General features: G+C 43.2%; 1 protein-coding gene across 4 annotated transcripts in view; it reads right to left on the bottom strand.

The window, feature by feature from the left end:
- Positions 1 to 11892, bottom strand: part of SLC5A9 (solute carrier family 5 member 9) — a 33155-nt gene continuing 21263 nt past the window's right edge. For 3 of the 4 annotated variants that reach the window (XM_083509588.1, XM_083509589.1, XM_083509591.1), the window contains 5 exons: positions 11614 to 11764; positions 10640 to 10808; positions 7726 to 7941; positions 3730 to 3895; positions 1 to 406 (listed from right to left, as the gene is read on the bottom strand). In XM_083509588.1, the coding sequence (XP_083365714.1) occupies positions 198 to 406; positions 3730 to 3895; positions 7726 to 7941; positions 10640 to 10808; positions 11614 to 11764 (911 nt within the window). In that variant the 3' untranslated portion in view covers positions 1 to 197. Of the gene's footprint in view, positions 407 to 3729; positions 3896 to 7256; positions 7380 to 7725; positions 7942 to 10639; positions 10809 to 11613; positions 11765 to 11892 lie in introns of those variants that run through there. The other variant, XM_083509590.1, reaches the window with a different exon arrangement.

Here is an 11892-nt window from a genome sequence, read left to right as displayed (position 1 = left end):
TTGTGGTGTGTAAATCACTTTATCGTGTGTCTTCACAACAACCCAATGAGGTAGGTCAAGGTATCACCGATAGGGGTGCAGACTGAGAGAAGGGACCAGCTAAAGCCACAGTGTAGGTCCACAGCTGGATGAATTGCAACTTGTAGCTTCCGGTTGATGCCTGTGCTTGTTCTAACTGGAGCGAGGCAATACTGGGCTCATCCAAAGTATCCCCATAAGAAGATGTTAATAGCCAAGAGAGCTACAGCATTGGCATTGCAAACAGCCTTCCACACTGGCTCTTCCTTGATGCTGGTGAGTTTCTTTTCAAGCGCCGCTTCCTCCTCTCTGGTTAAAGTGGGTTTGGGGTCAGTGGAAATCCCACAGAACCAGAAAAACACTTTCTTCCAGCAAGGATGCTTCGCTCCTGAATGGGGGAAAAATGAGGAAAACGGTGTAGGTTTTTTTTTAACGTTTTGTGTGTTTATATGAACCACTTACTGGTATTTTACAGTTTTAGCAGGATGCGGTAACTTTATGACAGAGACCGATGAAGTATGGGAGAGTCACGAACTCACACAGGTTCCCCAACTCCGAAGTACAGTATGGCTACTGCACTGGTTACTGGAGCCAAGAGGACATTATACTGCTGGTCAACGTACTACCCCAATCCCCAGGTGGCTTGAATCCCCTGAACTCCAGCATTGGCTCCCACTTCTAGACTATAGCCCACTGATGACCAAACTTGGCCCTCCAGCTGTTTTGGGACTACAATTCCCATCATCCCTGACCAATGGTCCTGTCAGGGATGATGGGAGTTGTAGTTCAAAACCAACTGGAGGGCCAAGTTTGGCCATCACTGCTATAGCCTAACTATTAAAGCTACCAGGAAGCAGCATTTAGATCCCATGGACACTTCATAATGAATGGGAACCAATACTATTGGGTGCACGGTTGGAAGGACCTTATTAGCGAACACAGGTAAAGCCCTTGCTCCTGGATGCTAAGCTGTGAAGTAGAGGCTCTTGCTTTGTTGTCCTGCTTTCTTTCTGTGAAGTCCCTCCAGCAAATGAGATCTGTTGGTTAATATGACGTGTGTGTGCATAGCATTGTGGCCCTGTCTTTCTCAGCTCCTGTGCCTTTAATAACATCTGCCTGCTAGGGAATGCTTCACTTCACCTGTTGAACCTCTTCATCTCTCATGGTAGAACAGACCAGATATAAAACAGAAGGAAACCCTTATATCTTATATCTTTCCCACTTATTTTTCCAAGCGCAGCCCTTTGAGGTACTAAAATGGCATAAACACACACACAGAGAGCCTCATTATGCTTTTGCATGAAGGATGTTACATTTCCTTTGCCGTCAGTGCTAATAACCTCATCTTCAGGATAGCTGTTTACAAACAGATGCAAGGACAGATGAGTTTAGTTCATGTGAAAACAAAGGTGACAAATAATTAACAACATTAGGTTGAACAGCTGCTTCGAATGTGAATCAAACTATACTTGTCAGACCCACAAAGTCTGGTCTCCTCGTTTTTCAGTGGTTTCCAGACCTGTTTCCTTTGGACCTCTCCACAATAAGGAGTTTCAGCGGATAATAGTGCCCCCCGTCTCCTGATTCCCTGCCTTTTTTCTCAGTTCAAAAGCCTGGACTTAAAATGTGGGCTAGCCTAGTTGTTATTCCATAGGGACTAAGCAGGGCTAGGGAACCTGTGGTCCTCCAGATGTTGCTCCCATCATCCCTGACTATTGGCCATGATGTCTGGGGCTGATGGTAGTTGGAGCTCGACAGCATGTGCATTACCACAGTTTCCCCATTCTTGTACAAAGATATGGGACAATGAGCTCTAAAAGGAACACTTTGATGAAGATAAATCCAACAGCTCTGAGCAAAGGGTGGGAATTCAGTCAAGTTAGAAAATCCAAGGATTTTGGGAGGGGGCTTTGTAAACGTTATCCCATTTTACTTGGTATGCAACAATTTCCAGAAGTGTAGCTGTGTGCTGCAGCAAAAACGACAAAGTGTTGTGGCACCTTAAAGGCCACAGGCTTTATCCAATGCTCTGTCTGCCAGTGCAAGGGTGCGTTTAAATGTTGTGCAGCAGAGGAATCTAGTGCAACAGATTGCATAGCCGATTGCACAAAAATTTGCTTGTGCATTCTCTCTTGCAACAATGTTCCACTGGTACAAAACATTTCACCAGTGGAGCAAGTATACTGCTAAGTGACTTCTAGCTGTGTTGGATACAACCCCATACGTTTAAAGCACACGGCGCCCCCACAATGAACCCTGGGAACTGCAGTTTACTCCTCACAGAGCTTGGATTTCCAGCACCCTTAAGAGATCACAGTACTCAGGGTTCCTTGTGGGTATCAGTGTGTCTTAAAGGCATGTTAAATGTGCTTTAAATGTATGGTGTGGATGTGACCAAACTAATTTATTATGCTTTGATTTATACTTTAGTGGATTGCAGTCTATTTTGTCAGAAGTTCATGTCATAATACATTTATTGGTTTTTAAGCTGCTTTGTTGTTGTTTCCCATTATACCTGCGGATTAGACTGAGAGGCAAGGAGAATGGCTTTAATCCTAAACAAATATTTGTGGCATCTCCTCACTGAGCTGACTCGCATTCTGTATGAAAATGACTAAAACATTTTATGCAAGATCTTTTTGTGATAAGGAATGATGATTATTCCAGCTAAACACAACACTTGACATCCATCCAACTTTCAAGTTGCAACCACTGGGTTTCCCTTTTCTGCTCTGAAATTGCTGCCAGAAGATAACATTGCAGTGCTGTGCACTTGTAAAAGAGTACCGTATTTTTCGCCCTATAAGACGCACTTTTCCCCCCTCCAAAAATGAAGGGGAAATGTGTGTGTCCTATGGGGCGAATGCAGGCTTTCGCTGAAGCCTGGAGAGCGAGGGGGGTCGGTGCGCACCGACCCCTCTCGCTCTCCAGGCTTCAGGAAGCTATCCGCTAGCCGTGGGAAACCCAGCTCTCCCAGGGCTAGCGGAGAGCTTGCCTGCACCCAGAAGCTTGGGGCGCGCTGAGCTCCGCACACCCCAAGCTTCAGGCTTAGCGCAGCGCACCTGGGGGAAAAATAATTTTTTCCCCTTTATTTCCCCCCAAAAAAACTAGGTGCGTCCTATGGGCCGGTGCGTCCTATGGAGCGAAAAATACGGTAACTCCTCTGACCAAAAGTGCAATTAAGCTTTCCAATCTTTGGTTTCCCTCATTTTAGTGGAGAAATGTTACATATCAAAGGAAATTGTTTCAAAATAGGCCTCTTAAAGAACAACAGTCATGGGGGGGGGGCGGGCTATAAAATATAACCTATTGGCTGCTACACTGATCAGTTTTTGTAGAATTTGGCACATGTTGCTGCAAAAAAACAAAACCTACCATGCTAATAGATTCAACTAATTTCTAGGAACATTTCTCTCCCTATTTATTTCATAACATTTATACACTGCTTGATTTTAAAACCCCCAAAGCAGTTTACAAAAAGATACAACCATAAAAATCAGGAAAAAGTACTATACATTATATCATGAGCAGAAAGTTGCACCTATCTACCATGGCCTGTCTAGTCTGGCAAACCACTTATACTAAGCAGAGGACACAAGGTTAGGGAGCAAGCTTTCTAGTCATCTGTTGGCTTTAATGGACCCGGGATGGCCTATGTATATTGTGCGCACACAAAAATACACAACTGGCAGAAGAAAACAGGTAACATACCTCCATGCTCTTTACATACTAAATCTCCATTCTCTGACTGAACAGTATCTACCGGTACATCATTCTCTCTCTTGGAGGAAATCATCTCTGTGCTTGGGCAGGTGTGGCTCTCCAAGTCTTTTCCATCTGTTTTGCTGTGTCTAGTCCACCATGTCAGTCGGGCAAGCTGGGTAATTTGCAAATCAAAAACAAAGGTGTGAAGCTGCAGAATATTTGTGTACCATTAGCTTATGCATCTGCTTGCTTTAGACCTAGCAAGATTGACACAGAAGGGCTTAAAGGAGCATGGCTTTAGCCACATGAATTGTGTGGGGATAGGTTGTCCTGCAACTCGTACTAAAAAGGCACATCACAATCTGATGCATGTCTACTCGAAAGTAAGTACCTTGTGATTCGCTGTCTCCCAGAATCACGATAATATAAAATCATAGAATTGTAGAGTGGCACACAGAACCTTTATATATACAAAACAGAAGAGAGAACTGGAACCTCCCGGGTATTTTGAAGAGGATGGCAACATGTGAAAAACTTGCATGTGGAAGCAGCACCAGTTCATGTGGAAGCCACCCATCTCTCTTGTGTTGAAGCATAAAGCACACCCCTCCCCACTTCTCTGCTCCAAACTGACCCCTCCTAAAGTTGCTTTTCTAAAAAACAAAAATGTTGTAGGGAGTTCTAATACAGATACATTTGCACATAGCATGCCATTAGCATACTACTCTACTTGGAAAGTAACTCTCAAAAGGTCACTTATAAATGAACAGTAGTTTTAATACTTTGAATTTCAGGCACAAAATCTGGAAGGCAGTTTCCAGCTGACACAAAAAGTTGTATAATCTCTGGAAGATTTATAGCTTTATTTAAATTATTTTCAACCAAGATGAGCATCAGGCAAGGCTAATCTTTCTTGTCACATTGTGCTAAATTGCTTTGATTTGATGATCCTCATCTTTCCTGAAGAATCCTTTTAGGGGCTTCTTTCTTTCTTTTTTACGTTCCTTTCCTTTTTTCCCCCTTTTGGTTACTCATTAAATCTAACTAGAATGTAATGAAATTGGAGGACACAAAAGGATCCAGGAGACATTTTCCTCTTCCTCTGAACACAAATGGCTTGTTGGTGAGTGAAGGGGAAGAGATACATTAGGATGAAATAAAATAGTTTTAGCAGTAGCGACAAAAACACTTAAACTAATTTAAGTGCAGGCGTGATTAATGCTTGTAACTCTAAAATGCACTTATTGGATAGGAAACAGATTCATGGGCAAGGCTCATCATGACTTTTGCTTGTGTAGGACACTTATTTCTGACATACTAGAGTTCATATGTATTCATCTGGAGAGAGACCATGTGTCTTTTGAAAGGCCCATCATGCCAACCTGAGACCCCATTACTCCATCAGTTGCTTAGCCTGTCTTCTCTTGTTTTTTTCAAGCACATACTAGAGTTCTACAAACTACACTGAGCAGGTGAAGGAGTAGTAAACCTACAAGCTGGGAGGTACAGTGGCTGCAGGACTTTCTTATCTGATGAATGAATGACATTCAAATAACCATAAGGGTTGAGTGAGAATCCCACAAAATTGAGTGGAAGCAACATGGTAAATGTTTCTGCCCGAATTGGGAGGATCTTTCTTCCCCTTTGCTCCCCATGCTACAGCCCACCCCATTTAAAGCCCCCAATGTCTTGACTCGACCTGTCCATGCTCTAAGATCAGCAGATGAAACCCACCTGGTACTCTCTCTGTAGAATGAGGTAAATGGTGTGATAGCCTTGAAAAGGGCCTTTTCAGTGGTGGCTCCTGATATACTGCTAAGGTGCATTTGGTTCCAACTATAGTTTTAGGAGGCTAGTTATGATTCATCTTTTTCTGTGGGCATTTGGAGGAGGGGAGATGTGATTGCTGCTGCTGCTGCTATTAGTTAATTGTTATTCACTAATTAGTTGTTATGTGCTGTTAAAGGATTACTCTGTTTTTATGGATTTTGATCTGGGTGCTTTGCTGTAAACCACCCTGGGCATATAAATCATCTAAAGAAATAAATCAGTAGGGTTCACTAACCCTTAGCAGAATAGTTTCAGTATTCGGGGGGGGGGGGAGAGCTGCTGTGAGGAGAAGGAAGTGGTGGGGAAGAGAGTCTGCACCAACCCCATTACTCCCACATAATCCTGACTCCCATTGTCTTTTTAGACCTTTTACTATTTTTGCAATCTGATCCAAGTTTATTTTATAAATAAAAGTGGGATATAGTTTTTAATTGAATTAATACAGTACCGCTATCCTCTTGTGACCTCACTTCCTCCACTGCCACTCCCCACTTCCTCGTGTTCTCGTCTGACAAACCTTAAAAGAAACTTTGTCAAGATTTTTTAAAAAAGTTTTCCCTCCCCCTTTTTCCTCTGTCGAACTAGAATAAATCCTTCTCTTCCAAAATGCCATCTGGCATCTGGCAGTTGCGTTTCAGCTTCACAGTCTCAAATTTAATTGTAAGCTCCTTTGCAGAGTTTTCAAGGACGACATGACACAATATGGGCTATGTACAATGAAGACATATGAACTCTGAGGCATACCAAACAAATTCTTTGCATATTTGTTTTGCAGTACAGCATCCATCACCACAGGGATGGGAGAGTGTCCAAAACAGCAGGGAAAAATGCTTCTGCTTGCTGTTTTTAGGCTGTAATTCATTTAAAGCTTGGTGCATTAACGGTACTCCTCAAACACCAGATACAAATCTCTCCTTCCTCTTCTGTCCATTTGCTACTGTCAGAGGAGAAGGTCATCAGAGAAAGTTTTGTGAGGCCATGTGTAGTCACTCTTTCCCAGATAAAACTCCAGGAGGATTGTACTCAACTCTGCACCAATGAGCCAGGGTCCTTATCCATTCAAGAGATCATTCAAGAGATCATTTCAGCCTGAGGTTCGCTAATCACTCCTTTGTGGCCATGCTAGGATGAATGGCCCATTCTCTTTTCAGTCCTTGTCAGTTTTGCATGTGTTCCATTGCATATTTACATTTTGGTTTTTTAAAAATCTGTCTGAATATTCATATTTAAGTACACGTTTTATCACAAAATATGTATTTTAAACCTGCATTCTAAAATTTGGACCAGTGCAAAATCTGAAGGATAATTATGCTTCAGATTACATATTAGTCCAGCTCACCGAAAAATGCAGCCTGGACAAATCTCTTCACCATTCCTAGGCCATACAATTCTGAGAGCCCCACTCTGATATGGGAAGTTAAGTGGAGTTGAAGCTGTCTGCCACCTGGAAGGAAGGCTACCTGGAAAAGCTGAGGGCTACAGGCACTCTGAACCCATGGGTTATTGTTGAGAATATGATCCATACTTTTGTTCATTGAGGAAAACTCTTTCCATTCTTCACTAAGCTGACCCAGTAAAACCAGGATTGGACTGCTTTTGGGAAAACCAGAGTTGTGAGAAAGTATTCAAAGCATCTCTTCAAGAACTCACTGAAAGAAAACTTTTTTTTTTAACCAGTTTTATGCAGCAAATGAAATAAAGTTCTTTGCTACCAAACCTCAGTCGTTCAATGTAATTGAGATCACTTTGGGATGGAATGTTCTTTCTAAATGCCAAGGCTCCAACAATATTAATCTTGTTAGCTTACAAGATTGATGCCGTCTCTTCTGAAATACGAGAGAGGGTTCAATTAGAGCCATTACACCCCCTCCTCAGCAGCCCATTCTAATATGATTTCTTCCCCACTGTCTGCCTCTCTACTTGATAGGATGTGCCAGTAGTGTCCTCACAGCATGGAAGCCTGCTCTCCATTTCCAGTGCTCACTGAGTCTAAATGATTTTTAACCCTATAATACCTGGGAAGCAAGATCATTGAGAAGGAAGACTTCTTTGTAGGGCTTTCCAGTTTACAGTAGTACTGAGGGGTCCAAGGTACAACAAGGAAAACTAAGCAAGTGTTTTAGTGTTTTGTTTTGTTTTAAAAAAGAATATTCATCCTTGAAAGCCACTTACATTTTCCTCTGGGACTGGTGGTGTGCAGAGACTAACAGTGATGATGACAGCTGCTGTTAGTACACACAGGAGGATAGCAAAGTACAGATAGTGCACATCTTTCAACAGAGCTGGCCTCTGGTCCTCCTCTCCACAGGAGGGCGCCATGTAGATAAACTCCATAACCATCCGAACGAGTCCGACTGCTAACCCAAACATCAGCCCCCAGAAAGCTCCCTGGGAACAAAACATAGGGAGATGTGATGAAATTTGAGTGGTGGAGTTGGAAATATAGGGTGGGATTCAAATCAGTGTTTGGGAGATTGCTCCATCAGTGCAAGTATTTCTGCTTGCCCAAGGGAGGCGTCTCCACTACCAACACATGGTGTTCTGCAGGTTCTCCTGTCCCTTCATAGTGGAGGTTAGAGTGTGTGTGGGGGGGAGAGTTGGGGAAAGCCCTGTTATGCTAGTGGAATTCCTTGGGCTGGCTTCCACTGGTGGAATGAGTTAGTTAAATCCAGTCCTTGCTTACTGATTTTGTTAAAACATCCCAGTTTGGAAATTAACATGATCCAATTTCGTTGTTTATTGGGAGAAGGGCTAAAAACATATTTAGTTATAATTTAAACATATGTACTACATTTAAATTTTAACAGGTATTTGTTTATGAGAGTCATTGTCGCCTAATATATAAGATTGCCATATCTAGACTTAGAAATCTTATTTCAAATCTTAACCTAGTTATCTTGGTTCTGGTAACAAAAAAACCCACATCCCTAGACCAATAAGCGTTTGGCCACTGTAACACTCTGCCTCTGAGCCAATGTATTTACCGTATTTTTTGCACCATAACACTCACTTTTTTCCTCCTAGAAAGTAAGGGGAAATGTCTGTGCGTGTTATGGAGGGAATGCCTACGGGTAGCATGCCTACAGATTTTCCTCCTTTAAAAACTATGTGCGTGTTATGGTCGGGTGCGTGTTATAGAGCGAAAAATACAGTACCTTTTTAAAGTAATGCCTTCAGAACAGCTTTTTGGACAGTTTATCCTACAGCACTAGTTTAATGTTTAAAGGCATACAAAGAGTGGGACCAACCGCATGAGTCCTTAACACAAAACCGGGGTCCCTAATTCCATCCTGGCAGAGATTTTCAAGATAAGAACCCACATCATTACAAGCCTTTAATTACTGCAGAAGCACAGTGGAAACTTCTAGAGAGGCTCCCGTGGGACTAATTACATTGAAAAGACAGCAAAGACTAATGAGTGAACTGATTATAGTGTTGCACTGCTACAACGTTGGAGAGGATGGCTTTCAGATCAGGAGGAGAAGTTAGGATTAGGCTGACAGCATTGGGGCATGAACTCAGGATCAGATATCAAGTTAGTGCCCAGGACATAGGGCTGAAATTGCAAGGATGTGTTAAAGCAAGCACAGAAATGATAAAATAGCATGCCTGGTTGGAACCCAGATTAAAACGCATCCATATTATCAGGTGGAGTTTCTCCAGGACCCTTCTCGCTTTGACCACCAGTCTCCCTAGAAACATTGATAGGTCCTAAACTAGCTCTTCAGCATTAAGTGAGAATGTTCCCCTCCAAGTTCCTGTAAATTTCATCAGTCAAGCTATACAATTAGCTGGAATACGAACAGAATTAATGCAGCCATTGCCCAAACCACACTGGATAAACAACAGACCTATGTAAATGACATTTATGTAGCTGTGTATGTTTGTGTGGGTTCATTTATGGAGTGGTTGGAGTTACAATGATGTAAAGAGCAGTGGAACTCTACTGAGCTAGAGAAAGAGTGCCCATGGGAAGGGGAGGGGAGGGAAAGCAAGCAAGGGGGACTGAATGGATAGAAAAACCTAAGTTTGCATGAAATGTATGGCTTTCACCTGGGGGGGGGGCGGAATCTGATGGTGTTGGAAACTGATGAAAGAACTATGGGTTCCTATGGGTTAAAAGGCCAGGAAATTATACTGCACATCTACAAGTAGCCTAGAATAACAGATATCTGTTTTTGTTTGGTCTTACTTTACAACATGCCACTTCTTTTTATTCCTTGAAATTCCCTTTAAACAAAAACAAAGCGCTTTCCTTCCACTCCCCACCCCAATACCCTTAACTGGGTTTGAAGGGGCAAAGACCTGAAGTGAGTTGGTCAATGTTTGGGTTGCCCCATTCCCTTTGAAGGGAGTATACCTATTCAAATTATCCTATTAAATGCTATGGGTTTGGGACAGGCACAGTCCCCAAGGTCCTCAGGAAGTCAAGTCCTAACTGGTATTCCTTGCACACTGGGGCACCTGGGGTTTGAGTCCTGAGCCCCAGAAGGTGGTTACTGAATGCTCACTTGTGTGGGTTTAGAGAAAAATGGCGTTCCCCTCAACTTGAGGTGCTGGTGTTATACCGGGACATACAGTTCTGCAGAAATGGGTCTATTTAGCAAGTTTGTCAAAAAGAAACAAGTGAAACTTGGCTTGATTTCACAATGTGGCTAGATCTCCCACGTAATTATATACGGCTCAGCTCTCTTGAAGTCTCAAACCAAAGGAGATTTGATGACTGGAAGATTAAAGCTAGGGAAATTCAGTTTCTGAATAAGAATTACTTTCTAAGCAGTGGGGGGGGGGGAGAGAATAAGTTTTGGTGAATCTTTATGAAGTCCCTTCTTTTCTCCCTGCTCCCCCCTCTCACTTCCTGTGCCTTATCACTTCTTTCAGTTAAACCAGTAATCAAAGCCCCGAGAATCTTTTTTAAAGGGATGCTGTCCTCTAATGGGCCTAAATTCCACAGTTGTTGCATTCAAGGGAAAGTCAGTCAATATAATCGTAATGAATGGTCTTGTCTGCCCTGAAAAACTATGAAACGATGACATTTGGGAGATGCTATTATTCATACGCACCTCCTCATTGATTCTGTACTTACTGGCTCATTGATCCTCTTGCAGAAGATTGCTAGGATGAAGAGGGCAGTGATGGGTGGCGCTAGGTAACTGGTTATTGACTGAATGTAGTCAAAGAGCTGACCGCTGTTGGCTAGCTGGATGATGGGGATCCAGAGGATGCTAATGGCAACGAGAATGAGGACAAACACCCTGCAAGAGCAGGACAAAGCATGTTACTTCTGCACAACTTGACAAATCTAACTTTTGATGTTCTCTATGGAGCCATGGAAAGGGGGGTGGGGATTTCCCCCTTCACGGCACAACGGGGTTTGGGGAAAACTCAGCAAGTGATGCTTTGTCAAGACTTCAAACAGAGAGTACATTTCATTGACCAAAAGGACGTTAAGGGAAAGCTGCAAACATGCTGCTGCTGCTGCAGTGATCGTGGACAGCTCCCATCCCGCAGAGATGAGGCATCTCTGGCGGCCATGATTTTTTACAGGCAGAAGTCACTTGAACAGCTGCAGAGCAATCCCAGAAATGGGGAGAGCACACAGCCAACAGCACAAGCTGCAGAGTTGGGTATGGAGACAGGAGGACACCAGCTGTGGAGGGCAATGACATGAGTGTTTGGTCCAACTAAATCTGCTTTGGGATCAGGTTCAGTGATTTGGATCAGAGACTTTTGTGGCTCAGTTTGAGTTGCTTTCAGTTCTTAACTGAAGCAGAATATGCGGCTCTGGAAACGGAATATACACCGTGGAATGTTTCCTATGACTTTTGCAGCATCTCACAAGTTCTTGCCGCAGTTCACTCATTGCTTGGGCTCCAACTGAACCTTAACAGGAGGGCACACAAGAAAGTTTGATAATCATGGGCATGAAACCTCTTCAGAAACTGCACTAGGTGCACCTGCAGATAAGGGGAAACTGAGGGTACTAGGCAGTTTGTGGGCAGTGTCTGCTCAGGGAGCATATTTGATAAGCAAATTAAGGTGTGGGGAAGAAAAAAGGACCTTCCGACGATCATGAGTTCCTGTTCAGTGGCCGTCTTGCGGAGTCGCTGCCAGATATCTATGGCAAAAAGGGTGCTGCTACTATTGAAGATAGAGGTGAGAGAGCTCATCAAGGCAGCCATGATCACGGCAATCATCAAGCCACGGAGTCCTAAGAAGTCAACAAGGAAAGCCTAGTTAACTTTCACCAGCGAACTCTCACCAGCCCACCCAGGCACTAGCCCACTTCATCAGCAGGCCAACGCTTGCCCATGTAGTCCACCTCGCTCTCGACAAGAA

The sequence above is a fragment of the Podarcis liolepis genome (genome assembly GCF_965112155.1).
Source record: "Podarcis liolepis genome assembly, chromosome: 6".
In the NCBI taxonomy this organism is placed as follows: Eukaryota; Metazoa; Chordata; class Lepidosauria; order Squamata; family Lacertidae; genus Podarcis; species Podarcis liolepis.
Note: the sequence above shows the minus strand (reverse complement) of the source record. Positions and strands in the feature narration are given on the sequence as shown.